Source organism: Bactrocera neohumeralis, chromosome 2 (assembly GCF_024586455.1).
Source record: "Bactrocera neohumeralis isolate Rockhampton chromosome 2, APGP_CSIRO_Bneo_wtdbg2-racon-allhic-juicebox.fasta_v2, whole genome shotgun sequence".
In the NCBI taxonomy this organism is placed as follows: Eukaryota; Metazoa; Arthropoda; class Insecta; order Diptera; family Tephritidae; genus Bactrocera; species Bactrocera neohumeralis.
Window position 1 is genome coordinate 16,973,674 of NC_065919.1, and position 17,868 is coordinate 16,991,541.

A 17,868-nucleotide genomic window follows, 5' to 3' on the forward strand; every position below is an offset into this window, starting at 1 on the left:
TAAGTGATCAATCCTAGATCAACCAGTATTGGACTACCGCTTAAAAAAAAAAAGATTTGCTACGAAGCACATTTTCGACTTCATGCGTTTAGAGATACGAAAAACTGAAACGATAAACCGAATTGCGAATTGTTTTGTAGATGAAAAAAGTCAATGCTAGACTGAAGTCAAAAAGACTTGAAAATTTTACAAGAAGCATGTCGAATAAAGATTACAAAAATACGTTTGACAACTAACAAATCTATGGAATCTGGTTCTTCTTTATTGGCGCAGACACCGCTTACGTGGTTATAGCCGAGTTTACAACAGCAATTGATACAATTGAAAATTCCAAGTGTAACCAGGTTCTTTCCCATCTGGTTTTTCCAACGGAGAGGAGGTCTTCTCTTCTTCTGCTTTCCCGGCGGATAATGTGTCGAATACTCTTAGAGCCAGAGTGTTTTCATCTATTCGGACGATATGATCTAGCCAGCGTAGCCGCTGTCTTCTAATTCGCTGAACTATGTCAATGTCATCGTATAACTCGTACAGCTCATCGTTCCATCGAATGCGATATTCGCCGTGGCCAACGCGCAAAGGACCATAAATCTTTCGCAGAACCTTCTCTGGAAACCTCGTAACGTCGACTCTTCAGATGTTGTCATCGTCCATGCACCGTATAGCAGGACGGGGATGATGAGTGACTTGTAGAGTTTGGTCCTTGTTCGTCGAGAGAGGACTTTACTTCTCAATTGCCTAAACAGTCCGAAGTAGCACCTGTTGGCAAGAGTTATTCTGCGTTGGATTCGAGGCGGATGTTGTTGTTGGTGTTAATGCTGGTTCGAAAATAAATAAAATTATGTCCGACTTCAAAGTTATGACTGTCAACAGCGTAGTGTATACTTTCCAATAATGCAATAAAAAAAATCGATTTCTCAAAAATTTCACACTGAGACGATCCCTAAATCATCGACGTGTTTGTACTGGCTCAAAAAGATTATATTTAAAAGGCATCAATCAATATTTGTTTTAAATTATGTAAAAATGTAGTTTTGTTTTTCTCAGTCCGGGTCAAATTTGATCAGATGGTATATATCTCGCTTAATTAATAATCATACCGAAGCCACTAAAAATACAAGTAACGCCCATTCAATTAAAAGTGATTCTATTATTAACAACTCGTCACTCCAATTAGACTTCAATTCCGCTCTTTTTGGCAAGCCATTTAATATTCAATGTCTTAATTTAGTACAAAGCAAGAAACATAAAAGAAAATATACGCATTTTCAACAATTCATAACGCCAATTGGTGTTTATGATTATTATTGCTATTATTACTCTGTTATGTGGCAAATAAGTCGTTCATAAAATCAATTCAAAGCCATTCTGGGCAATATGGAAATATCTTCGACTATAACAATCACCGAATAGTTAAAGTTTAGTCAATTTCTTGACAGTGGCGGAAACGGCATATGATATTGATTTTAACATAGATTGTAATAGCTTTGTTTATACATTAGGGTTGTACATAAAAATTCACATTTTTGATTTTTGACCGTCTGTGCTTCGTTGCTAATAATACAGCAACAAATATGGGTAGTCAAAAAAGTCTTTTCGTATTTTGTCAGTTTACAGAGACGATGCTGTATCAGTTCGTGTAGCACAATTATGGTTAGCTCGCTTTCGTTCTGTAAATTTCGATGTGAAGAATGCACCTCGCTCTGGTCGACCTATTGTTGAAAAAGTCGAAAAATTATGGAAAAGATTGATTCGGACTGTCATATAAGCAGCTAAGGAACTTAACTTTCATCATCAAAAGGTTTTGAACCATTTAAAAAAGGCTGGCTACAAAAAGAAGTTCGATGTTTGGGTACCACATGAATTGTCTGTGAAAAATTTAATGGACCGAATTAACAACTGCGATTATTTGCTGAAACGAAATGAAATCGACCTATTTCTGAAGCAAATGGTAACAGGAGACGAAAAGTGGAGCAAATACGACAATAATGAGCGAAAAAGATCATGGTCCAAGCGTAGTGAAGCTCAACAAATGGTCGCAAAGCCAGGATTGACGCCTCGAAAGGTTATGCTGAGTGTTTGGTGGGATGGAAAAGGAATCATCTCCTATGACCTGCTCGAGCCTAGCCGAATGGTTGATTCTACATTTTACTGTCAACAACTGATGAGATTGAAGCAAGCAATCGAGAAAAACGGCCAGAACTGGTCAACAGAAAGGGCTTCGACTTCCATCAGGACAACGCTAGATCACACACATCTTTGATGACTCGGCAAAAACTGGGAGAGCTTGGCTGTGAAGTTTTGATGCATCCACCGTATAGCTCTGACCATGCATCCATTTGTTTCGATCAATGCAGAACTATGGAGTAAAGTTGTCTTCAAGAGAAGACTGTGAGAATTACTTGATGGAATAATGTCTCTAGCGGAAAAATGGCAAAAAGTGGTCGATCAAAATGGTACATATTTGGTTCATTAAAGTTTATTATAAATGAAAAAAAAATAAGTTGAAGTTTGATTAGAAATACGAAAAGACTTTTTCGACTACCCTATATATATATAAATAAATATGTGGATGATTTATCCTTATTAAATTATTATCAGACATAGTGCATAGTAGTTAAAAAAGTCTACTGCTATACACTAAACATTCGAAGATATTTCACACAAATTTGACTTTCCTTAATCTTATAAAGATACCCTCTGAATTTTGTACCGAAACATTGTAATACGGATACTTTCATGCATTTACCCTTAGTACTACCCTAATGCATATTCGTTCTCGCGAATGAAGACATAACTATTTATGTAAGCCTTTTCGTACATTACTACAACATGGCTGACATTTACCGTTAACAGCAGAAGGAAGCAGCCGCGCAATTTAAGCAAAATCTTCGATATGTGTTTAATGCAAATTATTGCCCTTATGTCTCGTTTGTGTGTGCCGGTGAATGTTTCAGTCAATACAATAAAACCGACTGTACATATGTTCCATAACGAGCCGATATACTCTACGCGACTGAACGTTTATATCCAATGTAGATATCAAATAATTGTTAATGCCTTCAATATTGTAGTAATGCCACTAGATAAGCATCTATGTCTGTGCACAAATTAGAAGCTCCTTATATTACAGCATGTGTAGCCACACATATACATATAAACTTTTTATATTATATGTTTATCAATTTTGGTTTGCTTTGGCTTGAGACAAATAGGCTGGTAAGATAGGTTAGGTAAGATTTCTGATCCCAGAGCATGGCGGGGGAAAATGGACTGGCAAATCGATTGGAAACTTTTATGTGTCACCTTAAAGCGCTTCTTCGCAGTGAAGTCACAAAAGACAGCTAAGAAAACTAAGTACATATGGGTGCATTAACATTTATGTGCAGTTAGCAAATTATCCACGTGACTTTAGTTACTTTGTTTATTGAAATTATTGTGGTTTGTATAGCAGTTATGGCAAACATTTTATAAAATTACTTTGAAGAATTAGAAACTTAGCAATAAGTTTATATGCTGTGTAAATACTTTAATTTGGTTTAATACCTGAACTTTCCACCAAGATCCATTAGCCGTTTCGAAGCTTTCTCAGGCAAATAGGTTCCCATTTGGTCAACCACTTAAAATACACAACAATTATAGTAGATAATTTACCAAAAATTGTAATAAATATATAACAGATAATGAGTGATCCAAATGGACGTACTTTTTTCAATAGTTTTTTTAACAGACCACGCGTGAGTCATTATAAGGGGGTATTCTACTCTAGAATTTTGAAAAATTCGATTTTTTTTCATATATTTAATGTTTAATTAAATTTAAAATTATTTTAAGAGCTACAGTTACTTTAGTGACTCAGTACCTAGCCCGGTTCGGCCGTATCGAATTTTTCAAACGCGTTTTTCTCGAAACTACTTTTTTCCACACGGTACCGGCATTATCTCAAGTTCTATAAAACCGATTTACTTGAAATTTTGTGTGAACCTTCTTTATATAATCCTTTATCGTTCCTATAAGCATCGTGTCAAAATTTTTGTTTTTAATATTTTAAAAAAATTCAGGAATTTCAAAAAAAACGTAAAAAATGATTTTTATTTTCCGGCAATCGCCATTTTTCAAAATTAATTTTATTAATTTTTAATATTTTTTTGTAAATTTTTTTCTGTATTCTTAATATATCAATAAAAACACCATGGATTGTAAAAATATTTTTTGTTTTTTTTTTTAATAAAATTCAAAAAACTGCCCAAAATTTGATTTCTAGACTAGAATACCCCCTTCAGCTGTCATGTTATTTCTGTTCAGCATTGTTTGGCATTTTATCGTGGAAAAACTAATGCCTGAACAATGTTTACAAATTCATTAATATTACGAAAATTCACGTTCTGCAAAGAACGTACACGAAGATCGTAGAGATTCGAGTACGTTCCTGTTCGACGTGCCTCGGACTGACTTATGGAACGACTTGGCACATTTTACGTCGACGTCTTAAATTGAAAGCGTAGAAAATACAGCTGGTGCCTGAAAAGTTCCAAGAAGATCCGACGTTTTCGAGTTAAATTTTGTTCAGCGAAGAGGTCTATTTCCAGCTAAATGGATATATAAACAAGCAATATTGCCGCATTTGGGACGAAAAGCAACCTGAAGAAATTCAAGATTCATGCAAAACAAATCAATGATTTGGTGTCGCTTGTCGGACTCATAGGCCCATATTTCTTCAAAACTAATGCCGGTGAGATCGTAACCGTCAATGGAGACCGTTATCGGGTCATGAAAACCGACTGTTTTATACCTGAAACTGAAGTTCGTAATCTCACTTCGCCACTTCCCTCACATCGCATCAGTCAATGGATTTATTAAGAGAGCACTTCGGTGAGCAGATAATTTCACGTTTTGGGCCGGTCGATTGGCCACCAAGATCGTGTGATATCACACGGTTAGATTTTTTCCAGTAGTGATATGTAAAGTCTAAAATCTATGCGGATAATATCACACGTGCTCAAACAAGTCGTCGAAAATTATACTCAATGGATGGACCATCTGAGACGAAGCCACCACCAACATATGAAGGAGATAATATTCACAAAATAAATGCCAAAGAATGTTCTTTCGTATGAACATAAATATTCCCCATTAAATTTAAAGTTACAGTGTTTTTTCTTAAAAAAAAGTAGGAAACTTCAAAATGGACCAGCCTTTATATAAATATATTACATATTATAAATATATTATCCATTTTGAGCACGAAAGTCGTTTGAAAGCTCAGGGTCTTCATCTAGGTGCTATGTCACAAAGCGGCACCCGTTAATGAATTACCTGACGAGCTTGCTCGCTCTGCAGCTGCTTGCTGGATGGTGGGACCGAAAAAAGAAATCTACGTTGAGGTTGATCACCTTACCTTGAAAGATTTGCGACGCAAGGTTGAGAGAATAGATTGGCAAAAATATTGGCAACAACTCACAGGCATATTGCTAGTCGGTGGCTACAACCTCACTACATTTGAAAGTATAATTAACCTCACGCGAAACAAATTTTGGCTACTTTGGACACTTTACACTGGGCACTGCAGGCTCAAGAAGCTTTTGCTTATCATGAGTGTAGCCGCTATCAGAGCACCTGACTTTACACTGCACAGCAGTATGTACACGCAGGATCAAGGCAGGCTCTTAGATCCATATATCCGAATTAGACCTAGCATGATAGTGGAATTTATCAACGTACTGGGCGTATGTGAGTTTGTGAGACAGAGGAGAGGGCACAATAGACAATATTCCGCATACAAGCCTCAAATTATTTATATCTTCAACATTCCAAAGTTAACAGGACTTAAAAAAAAACAGAACAAATGGTTTTTTTCGGCAAAATCAATTTATTTTATTCAAAATAGTCTCCTTCTGCTTCAATATAGCTTTTTGCACGGTCCAAAAGCATGTCGAACGAGTGTTTTAGCTCGTTGGCCGGTATGGCCGCCAGTATGCCGGTGCAAGCCTTTTGAATGGCCTCTACGTCTGCATAATGCTTTCCTTTCATGGGCAAATGAATTTTTCCGAAAAGCAAGAAGTCGCACGGTGCCATATTAAGTGAATACGGGGTTAATGGTTAAAATGTGATTTTTCTTCAAATAATCGGTCACAAGCGTCGAATCGAATGTTGAATTCTTAGCAATTGTTGGTCGTCAGTCAATTCGTGCGGAACAAACCGTGCACACACCTTTCGTAAGCCCAAATGTTCGGTCAAAATGCGATAAATCGATGTTTTGAAGATGCTCATATCCATTTCCATGAATTTCAACGATGATTTCGGCAGATTTTTGATGAATTCACGCACAGTTTCGATGAAATTTCCGGTGATCACGGATTTCGATTGGCCCACATGTTGATCGTCATTTATACGTATGTCCTCATGACCACTTTGAAAACGTTGAAACCAATCGTGCACTCTGCTACGGGATAGGCAATCATCGCCATAAACTTGTTTCATCAATTGAAAAGTTTCGGTAAAAGTTTTACCAATTTTAAAACAAAATTTAATGTTGGCTCTTTGTTCGAAGCTCATTTTCGCACCGATAACACAAACATACTGACACTTAAAACGCAATAACTTCACTTCCAATCCATGAAATGTCCTGAAATTCTTACTGGATAATCAATAAAGATATCAGATTCTAACGCACCAGTCGACATATAGATGGCGCCATCAGGGGCGCTAGATTCAAAAAGTCCTCTTTACTTTGGAACGCACGTACATCTAAGGTATTATTCGGAACTAATTGATAGAAAGGAGGCGAAAAAATTGATTTTAGCCCTCTTTAGCCGAGAAAAGCACTTGACATAAGCCCGTGATATGCGGTAAATTAACTCTGTATAGTCCAAAACAAGACTTTCTCAACAGATTGTGCAGCTGTGCTTATAATTTTCAAATGACAATGACAAGTTCATCTGAATTCCGTATTATCAGAGGTTAACTTACTGGATCAGTGTGACATATATTATTTCCAAGACGAGAATTTGGAGGCTCAGGAACCATTCAATCCTCTCTCGTGGTTTGGAACAGCGACTGTAGTTTTTCTCGAAGCCACCAATATTATATTCACCAGTGGACTTTAAGAAATCGATTTTTTCTGTTTCGGACATTAATTAATTGAGTGCACCACCCTTCCTCCTTTACTTCGCTGGTAAGGAGCACGCTTTGTGCAAATAAAAATGCAGACAGCTTGTAAAAGTTCATTTCAATTATTTTAAATTAACGTTCTGCTGCGGGTAGTTAGCGGTTACATTAATTTGCAAACGTCTAACGTGCGCTGCGGTTGAACAATCGCCAGCGCGGCAATAAAAGTATTTGGTGATGCTATAAACACCAATTTTTTTTCCGTTTTAATTTGCCGTTCAACGCTGGATCTGGCAACAATTTCATTCAGACATTTTTTATTCCTTTAATTGCTCTTATTTTATTCGCACTGCTCACTAATTTTTTTGCCACTCGAGTTTGTTTTACTAACGTTTCAACTGTAAATTTTTTTTGGTTAGCCTCCGCGCTCTCATACTATCACACCGTCTCTTTGCAGGACCCTGTCCGCAAGGCACCTTCGCCTGTGATGGCAACACGTTGTGCGTGCCGCAGCGTCAAATTTGCGACAATCGCACAGATTGCGAGGATGGCAGCGACGAGCACCCGGTGGAGTGTGGCCTACTTTATGGCAGTAAGGCGCTGACCGATAAAATTGTCGGCAATGCAATTGAACGGCGGCGACAACAACAGCAGAGTAAGGCATTTAGCAGCGGGCGCAATGGCACCGCGGCTCAATTGATAAATGTGACGACAGTGGGTGTGACACCGGTGGAACCGGCAACCATTGACACCGAAAATGGTGGACGCCGTACGGCAGGCCATGGTAACGAAGATGTTGCGTTTTGCGGTAAGTATTCGTAAGTAAGCATACAAGTGTCGCATTTCACATCTCTGCGGGGGCATTCCGCAAGCATTTAATATGCTATAAAGTCCGTGCAACTTATGACTTATGCTATGTAAATACATTCTTATATTACAGAAATAACAACATATCCAAAAGGTGTTTGCACCTGTCGCCAGCGTACGATATTGTATTGTGGACGCAAGGCGAAATTGACGCGCATACCGCGCTTAAGTGCCGAGGTAACTGTAGAGCGCCATGCAGGCATAGCTAAATACTTAAGTGCCAACCGCAACCAATTTTGTCCGTTTCCATTGCAGGTGACGTGTTTGATGATGAGCCGCAGTAATTTGACGCTGCGTGAAAATAGCTTTATTGGGTTGAAACACTTACAGAAGCTGTAAGTAACGGAAGTGCGTAGACACTGTTAGCGGCAAGCCACAGAGGCCTTTGACCTTTCACCGGCTTGTACGCCAATCTATCTTTATGCCGTTGGTTGTACGATTTGTAGCAACACATTTTTTGGCGCCTTTCTTCTCTAACCTCACATTTCTTACATTTATACATAATTTCTTTTCTTTTGCTGTTTTAACGCCTACCTTCCGGCTCGGCAGCGTACTGAAGCATTGCAACATATCGCATGTGCCGCTAGGCACATTCAATGGCCTACATCAGTTGGAGAAATTGGATGTGCGGCAAAATAATATCAGCACTTTGTCAGTTGGCATATTTCGTGGCATGAAGTCTCTGATGTGGCTCTTTCTCATTTCGAATCAATTGCGTACGTTGCCGTTGGCGCAATTTGTGGACATGCCACGCCTCGAATGGCTGGTGCTGAGTGATAATTTGCTCACACTGCGTAACGAGAAATTTCCGCACATGCTGCGTCTCTATGAAATGTGAGTATGTAGGTGTTAATGTGTGCTTTAAGCGTACTGACTTAAAGTCAGTGCCTAATATCCGTTCGGTTTGCTTAGGCTTGTGAGATAGTGTGTCTGTGTGCGTCGTAAAAGTCAATGTTTGGGAAAACGTTAGCCAACTATATTGTATATTATACGATTGACGTACTCGTCATTGAGCTTGAATGAAAGTGAACATAATAAGTCAGTGCTAAAATCTTTGAAAATAGCAAAGAAGTGAAAAAATTATAGTACGTTGAATCCCATGGAAAGTAAAAAAGGTTGAAAAGCGAGAGAATATAATTAAATTGAATTGAAGAAAAAATAATTGAGAGGCGATCTGAGGCTGGGAAGTGAACTGAGTTTTTAGGGATAAACAACGATTTTTTTCTACTTCCGGTTATTGGTAAAGTTCTAGCTGAAAAAAGACTTACATTATTTGTACTAACACTGTTTTCACATAACCTCAAAATTTATTATTAATAATTTTCCACGGAATTAAAATATAAAAGTCAGCAAATGCAAGTTTAGAGACACACTTTTATGGTTCAAGTAAGCACTTCCTTCAAAAAACTAATTTAGCTTAGCTTTAAGCTTAGCACTAACTTTGAGTAGAAACGGTATTTTATTGGCTATTTTCCCAATTTTGGCTCTATTTTCAAGAGGAGACAACAGACCACCCCGTTCAGTGAACTTTTGTAGAAAATATCGGTATGAATCTTAATTTCACGTTAATTCAGGCTTGACAGAAATAGTGATAATAAAATAAACTCTGAATCTGTTTTAAAAACTCTGTCCCAAAGATAGTGAACTTTCCCTCTAGTTCAGTACATGCTGGAACGAACTTTAACTGGATAAGAACTGCCAGCCAAGAGTAGTAAGAACTTATCCAACGACTTATGGTCCGACTTATTCCCCAACAATTGCAATGCAAGTAATGCCATACTCCGGGTCAGTCAAGCGGCACTTAAAGTGATCTGAGCTTACGAAATTACACAGCTTTTGGAACAGGAGTGTATAGAACGGCCAAACAGTCTATCACTTCGCAACCAAGTGCACCTCATCTAACACTGTTTTCACATAACCTCAAAATGTATTATTTATATTTTACAATTTTTTTCTTAAACAAGGTTTTTCTTGAATCAATTTACTGCAAAACTCCATTTTCATAACCCAAATATTAATTAATTTTTCATTCTATTTTCAATCGTTTCTCAATTGAAAAATTTCTTTTTTTTTTTGAAGTCGTTAAGCTTTTTTTTTTGTTAAAATCTCTACTTTCTAGCGACGTACAGAAGTATACATTACCCTAAGTTTTCTCTGTAAATATAGAAAATATCCAACTCAACATGAAAACCATCAATCAATTAGATACGGTTCAAAGTGTATACATTATTCCGAAACCAGGTCTAAATATATGGTGAAAAAGGTGCTAACGGATATGAACACTAACGTTAAGTATTGAAGCATTATTTCTAGTAGAAGCTTCCATATAACAAACTGCATGGATCTTGCCTGCTGAAGTCCACTCAGGTGTTTGCGTACCAGTTTAACCAATAACCCAAATAAACACTTCTGAAAGGGTTATATGGGTTTCCTCGCGTAAAAAACAGCCTTTTTTCAACAATTTTTTCCATATAAAAATTAGATATTTTTTTAAAATTTTGTATTGTTAGAAACATATGCTATTAACAAAGAAATTCTGATTTTTTTGAAAAAAATATTTTAAACTCGGCCATTGCGAGGCCATTTCCGGTGACCCCTCGGAAAAAAGATGCGCCCCCGTTGGGGTACAGGTCACACCTCACTTTAGAGTATTTTAGTTAAAACCTTAACTGAGAATTTGGATGAAAAAAAAACTGAAAACTGGATTTTTGGCAGACATTTTTACAAAAAATGAAAATTTTAATGAAAATTTTTTTTTAAATAGTTGTAACCAAAAAAAAACCCTTCGTCCTGTGTAAAATTTCATGAAGATCGGTTGAGTAGTTCTCGAGAAATCTTGCCAACCGACTTCAAAAACACAGTTTCGAGAAAAACGCGTTTAAAGACGGCGCATTTAGCCTAGCCAGCTTCGATCGCTTTAGTTGTCAAGGCTGTATCTCCGAAACTATTACGCTGATCAACTTGTAAATTTAGGATAATATTCTAGAGGTGTTGTAGAATTTCATAAGACTATACAGAAATTCGATTTTTTGAAAATTGTTAACCCATGTAACCCCTTAAGGATTTTATCCTTAGGTTTATGTAGAAAAAAATCTGAAAGAATTTTAAATTGATAAATATACACAACTCAAAATTATTCTTCAATTCTGCGGAAACTTTCAAATAATTTACTCCATTTGCTAACTGGGTAGTTGCATCATATTTGTTTACCTCACGCACGCTTTCAATAGCGCTTGCAGAATCATTTCGGGCGGTGATATTATGTTTCCTTTCAATCGATTGCTCTTCTTTTTCGCATCTCAACGTTTTCGCCTTTATATTTTAATTTTAAATTTTTATTTAATCTCACACTTTTAATTAAAACAAAATTTATGCAGAAATATTTTCCAAAGTATATAATTTAATCTAATCTGCCGCACTTAATTTCGTTACAGCTATTTGAACTCGAACGCCATTGAGTACGTTTCAGAGGACATGTTTGCTAATCTTGCCACTTTGAATCTGTTGTAAGTAGATATTCAAAATACTTGAACATAGCTTTTATACTCTTGCAACATGTTGCTACAGAGAGACTAGTTTTGTCCATATACCAGTTGTACGTATCACCTAAAACTAAGCGAGATGGATATGGGGTTATAGATATAAATGATCAGGTTGACGAGGAAAATTGAAGTTCGGGTGACTGTCTGCCTGTCCATCCATCCGTACAAGCTATAAATTGAATAAAAATTAAGATATCTTGGTATGCGCGTTCCTTGGCAAAAAAATTGCCACTTCGTAGATGGGCCCTTCTGCATCGATGTAGTCCTGCCAGCGATTTCAAACTCCGGAATAGTCCTGAGAGCCGAGGTGCATGCTGCTTGGATCTCCTCTGTCGGCTCAAAATGCTTACTCTTCATCGGCCTTCTCAGGCAAGGAAATAAAAAAGTCTGGGAGGCCAGATCTGGGCTGTAGATTACGTTATTAAAACATTGGGGGTCACTTTCACCTATGTTGAAATTTTCTTGGCACACTTCCACTCGCCGCAATTTCTGATCGTCAGTGTGCACTTTTGGGATCATCTTCGCACACACCTTGCGCATGTTCAAGTTCTCGGTCACAATGTTATGAACCACAGCTAAATTTAACATCTCGGCAATTAAACGAATACTTAGTCGACGGTCTGAGCGCATTTTCGGTGTTTGTCGTAGTCGCAGGTCTCCCAGCATGGTCTTCATCAGCGACCCGGCCCTTCAAAAATACCTGGTGCCACCGAAACTCACCACACAACATCCGGATAAGCCTGCTTGATCATATCAAACGTCTCTGTCGCATATTTACCGAGTTTCACACAGAAGTTAATCGGCTATCTCTACTCTAACGAACGTTTCATTTTCGGCTTGCACCACTCTCAGAAACACGTCGCGCGAGAATTTTTGTCCTGACTCTCCAGGTGTTCGAAGACAATTGACCAGCCGCTCGTTCGTTAGCTGGGAACACCCTCTACCGAATCCAGTCGGTGCACGCACGCTCCGAAGTACAGTCGCCGCCGAAGAAAATCAGTCCTATTACTTTCCAGACAAACCTATACAAGAGGCAAATGCGTATTACATCGATTTAAACAAATGTTAATCGGAAGGGACCAAGTCTTATGAATATGTCGGGTGAGGTAGCAGCTCCCAGCCAAATACTTTGATTGTATCCTGAACCGATTTGGCTTTGTGTGCCGATGCAGTGTCGTGTTAAAAATTACTTTGCCGTGTTTTCTTGCGCATTCTGGTCGTTTTACGATCAATACGTGGTTCAAATTGATAATTTGTTGGCTGTAGCGATAAGTATTAAGAGTTTTATCAGTTTTTGGAAGCTCGTGATACACCCTTAAACTAAATCCATTTTTCATCGCCAATAATAAATTTTGCCAAAACTGTTTATTCTTTCGTGTTTTTGAAGCAAAAAAGTGTTTTTGCGGTTTTCCATTTGTCTTTCACTCAATGCGTGGCATTCACAGTTTTGAATCTCTGTCATAGCTTTCAAACGGTCTAAAATTGTTTGTTGTGCAACATTTAAAATGGCTACCATTTTCTTTTGGCACAAAGTATCATCTTCATTCAATATTGCTTGCAGGTCGGCCTCTTCAAAAATTTTTGGCGGTCTTCCACATTCTTCATTTCTCACATCAAAATCATTGTCTTTGAATCACTGCATGTTGTTTCTGATAGAGCATGATCACCATATGCCTCGACAAGCATTCCATGCGACTCTACAGCATTTTTCTTCAAATGGAAACAAAAAATTAATGCTTTCCGCAAATCGTCACTATTCGGTACGAAATTTGACATTTTCAACACAATGAAAAAACATGATGTTGTTTGTTTAATGACTCTAAGGTTATTGAATATGTTTGCTAGATGTCATGCCAACCAAACAGAAAAAAATTTAGGCTCGTTCACAACAAATGTCCTCCACCAACAAGTTTGTTTCTTAACGCTCACTTCATATCGGTACATCTGGTATATATCTTAAAAAATATTTATAAAAAAACCCGCCTCTTTGCCGTTGTAGTTCATCGATGACTTCAAAATACGCTCAACACTTGTTTTCATCAAAAATATACAACGAAAGTATATAAAACTATTTTTAGCGCATAGCAAATTTAATTATTTAACGCTAATTTTTCGATTTTTTTACCGTAAGCAAATGCTTAAATATAAACAACACATAAGCTGCCAGTAAAGAGTTTTAATTTTGAATCATTGAAATTTCCCGCATTGATGTTTTAATTTGCCAGCACTTTTGCATGGAATTCTTTGAAAGTAAACAATGTGATTTTGCTACCTCGAGCAAAAGCTAAAGAGTGGCATAACTTAAATGCTCAGCCATTATATTGTGGCATGCTTTGCCTGCCGCTCAGTCATCTACCTCTTCACATACACACACTCACCCACCCTCCGACAAGCATTCTCTCGCCAGAGACAAGCAAAATTTCGTCTGTGTATAAATATTCAGTTAATAAATTGTCTACATTGTTTTTATTTAATACCAATCATTTTTCACTGTCACCACACCGAGTGAGGGGCGCTTGCACGACATTTAGTGTCAATATCGAGTACATTATGGTAAATCGGTGCAGCCAGCCTAGACAGTTTGGCATGCAATCACGTCACAGAACGGACGGAATATATTATCAAGCATAAAATAAAACAATGAAATAGAAAAAAACAAAATACACTAACAACAACAACAAAGTGTCCGTGCTGTTGCGATAATTTACATGCGTTGCAGACACCTCAGTTTTCTTGATTTGTTGCTGTCATTCGATTTTTTATTACAACAACAGTAGTATACAATAAAAGCAACAAACACGTCAGCACAAAATATATTGCGGACGCTGTCTAAACAAACACACGCATTTGCTTTAGTGCCTCTTTTTTTGCTCAGCGAAATCGTCACCCTTCATTGTGCGGTGTGTGCCGCAAATGATTTTCACATTTGCTTATACTATATTTATTTATGTATTTAATATTGTTAGTAAATGTGATTAATTTGTTTTGATATGAACTTTATTGCTTTTGTATCATTTCATGTCGCGTTACGGCTTTTTATGGGTCACTTTGAAGAAATCTCAATGACAATCGTATTACCCACATTCATCCGAGAGCTTTTTGGGGTTTGAATGACATCAGAGATGTGTAAGTATGTAGCGTCTTTAGTTCACAATTTCATAAGTACTATGTTATTTATGGTCAGAGTAATTAAATCGTTTGCTTTTTCTATTATATTCCCAAATGTATTATTGTTTGGTGCTATAGTGCGTATGAGTGACATTAAATTTGTGTCTTTCAAATGATTTAATTTGGATTGTATGAGGCTTTCATTGCAATCTATGGTTATCTGCAATTAATTATTTGTTAAATTCACATATTTTTACTGTTTATATTTATAATATATAATTTTTAAATTTGTGAGCATAAAGCAATTTAATTACTTATACGTACTTATTAGAATGAAATAATATAGAATAAGCAAAAATGTCAACTTCGATTGCACCGCAGCTGTAATATCCTTCACAAGTGCATTTCTTATAGCAAAACAGGGTATACAAAGGTATTTGTTTAATTTTTTATCTGTCGTTTTGTATGGCAGCTCAATGCTATAGTGATTTGGTATCGAACGGTTTGGAGAGGTCCGCGGAATAAAGGCAGCTCTTTTTCGTGGTGTCAAAAGCAGCTTTGAAATCGACGAAGAGGTGGTGCGTGCCGATTCTCTTTTCACGGGTCTTTTCCTAGATTTGACGTATGCTGAATATCTGGTCGGATAAGGTCCAATCAATTTGTTGACGGTGGGCTTTAATCTTTCACACAATGCGCTCGATAGAACTATGCATATATATGCAATGTTGAGTATTTGGCTTATCCCGCGGTATTCTTCAGATTTAGCGCATTGATTGTGAGGTCGCCATTTCCAACATGAATTTGTGCTCCTTTATACCGCATACGCGATTATAGCCGAGTTAACAACAGCCCGCCAGTCGTTTCTTCTTTTCTCTACGTGGCGACAATTGGATATTCCAAGAGAAGCCAGGTCCTTCTCCACTTGGTCCTTCCAACGGCCTACTCAGTCCGAATTAGCACCTGTTGGCAAGAGTTATTCTGCGTTGGATTTCTAAGCTGACATTGTTGGTGGTGTTTACGCTGGTTCCAAGATAGACGAAATTATCTACAACTTCAAAGTTATGACTGTCAACAGTGACGTGAGTGCCAAGTCGCGAGTGCGACGACTGTTTGTTTGATGACAGGAAATATTTCGTCTTGGTAGGTTAACTTTTTACCGATTGAAATATCGAAAGTGTTTTCCGAAAGGGTCAGTCTAAAGAAGAGAAAATCAATTGGATAATCTTTCGAACTTATTAAACTTTTTCCGGCTGACTTAAGAGCTCCGTATGCAGTTAGCATGAGTTGTAATCCAGCTCAGTATAACGATAATCTAGTTCTCAAAAGAAGACCTGAATAATCTTGGTGTGATGGAAAAAGCTACATTATAAACGTTTATGCTTTGGACGAAAAATATGCAGTGGTAATTGTTTATCATTTGTAGAACTGAAGCTATGAGAAATTGAATGCTAATCAAATATTCATTAATTATTTACTTACTTTTCTGAAATTGAATAATATTCTTTTTTACTTAACACCCCTTTAGAGTGCCTAAAATAGCAGCAAATGGTTTCAATTATTACTTGAGTAGTTAAAACTTTAGTATCAGTTGAGAGCTTGCATTCTAGATTCGCACATTCTTAAAGTCACTCTTTCATACTGATTTCAACACTTACTTTTATAGACGATAAATTAAATGCACCCTCGGCAGGAAAAAGTGATAGTAAAAACTTGTCTTCCACTTGTCTCTCATTTTGTTGTTTTGAATTGTTGTGTGCTAAGTAAATGTTTGCTTAAGTGTTGCAGCAGAGCAAGATGCCATGAAGAAAGCATCAAAAACATTAAGTGCAAGCAAATGGAAGTATTCACAGTAGTAGGTGTAGAGTATATTAGTGAGAGATAAGAGATTTGTTGCATTCAATGGCCGTATAAGTAAAAATTCGTTGTATATAGTAAGTATGATTTTATTGTCTTAGCCGAGCTGAAACTAATAGCTTTTTTGACTTATTGGTTGAGAGAACGCATTATAAAAATTTTAAGTATTTTATAAATCAGATTGAAGAGATCAAAGGTGACATTGAGATCTTAATTATTTTCGCGAACTTAGTGTGAACCAGAGAGGATTCTAAAACATTGATTAGCTCAAGCTAAACTTTTGGGTGAAATCACAGCTATATAATATATAATAGAAAAATATAATAAATAATAGAAAATTAGTAGAAATCGTCGCTTACTCACACCATAGCTATATAAGTTTGTGCACTATACAAAGCAAAACCTGATAAAATTAAATTTAACCATATTTTTTTTTGAGCTGAACTGAATTTTATTCATTCTTAGGGGATATTAGTAAGATTATTAGTATAGCCAGTTTTTTTATTGTTTCCTTTGTATTATTTTTCGTTAGATTTTAATATTGGGTTCCATTGTAAGTGCTCTGTGACTCGAATGTCCATTATAAAGTTAGGATTCATGTTTATTTTTCGTCTCCTTTTTTAAGTCACTTACTCGTGTAAATTTCGTTAACAAAATCTATAAATATTTGCGAAACTATTATATTACATTCCGGTGAATGCTTGAACACTTAAATGCTTGCAAGCTAGCTTAAATATTTACACGTTTACTCGATTTCAAGCGTGAGGAGAGTTTGATAAGCCAGTGAAGTTTTCGATTTTTGTTTACTATTTTTGAATGCAACCCTGTTTTTGCGACAAATAATCATTTTTTTGGGTAGAAAGGATGATAGACTACAGTTACAGATATTTATGCGGACGAACATGGTTAAATCGACCAACTCACTGCTAAGTTCTAGTAAAAGGAAATCCATTTACTTTCCACTAAATCGAAGGATATATTTAACATGGTCAACATTATTGATTTAGGTGATATACATATGTAACCATTTTTTCGACAACTTGTCAGTATTTTGAAAGTAATTTCATAATGACAGAAAAACTGAAACAGTATATATTCTTAAGCTTCTCTTAAGGCGACTTTTTCACCATCAAATTCTTTCACCATAGAGACGAAAAGGTAGTAATCATCTGATGCCAGGTCAAACAATAAGTTGGATCATAAGAACTTCCCAACTAACCTACCGTAGCATTTGCTACGTCACTATCGATGTGTGTGGTCTGAAATTGTCCTGGTAGATCACAATTCTTCTCCTATTGGCCAAAGTTGGCGATTGCTTAACACAGATGATCCTAACATATTGTTGACAGTACAGGTTCGAGTTAAGAGGTTGGTCGTAGAGGTGCAGCTCGTA

At 36.9% G+C, this 17,868-nt stretch overlaps 1 protein-coding gene across 1 annotated transcript in view; it reads left to right on the forward strand.

Moving 5' to 3' along the window:
• Nucleotides 1-17,868, forward strand: part of LOC126768007 (relaxin receptor 2) — a 57,157-nt gene that overhangs the window by 8,851 nt on the left and 30,438 nt on the right. The window contains exons 2-7 of the mRNA XM_050485843.1: nt 7,562-7,864; nt 8,045-8,148; nt 8,227-8,306; nt 8,521-8,805; nt 11,406-11,477; nt 14,568-14,639. Coding sequence (XP_050341800.1) covers nt 7,562-7,864; nt 8,045-8,148; nt 8,227-8,306; nt 8,521-8,805; nt 11,406-11,477; nt 14,568-14,639 — 916 coding nt within the window. The remainder of the gene's footprint in view (nt 1-7,561; nt 7,865-8,044; nt 8,149-8,226; nt 8,307-8,520; nt 8,806-11,405; nt 11,478-14,567; nt 14,640-17,868) is intronic.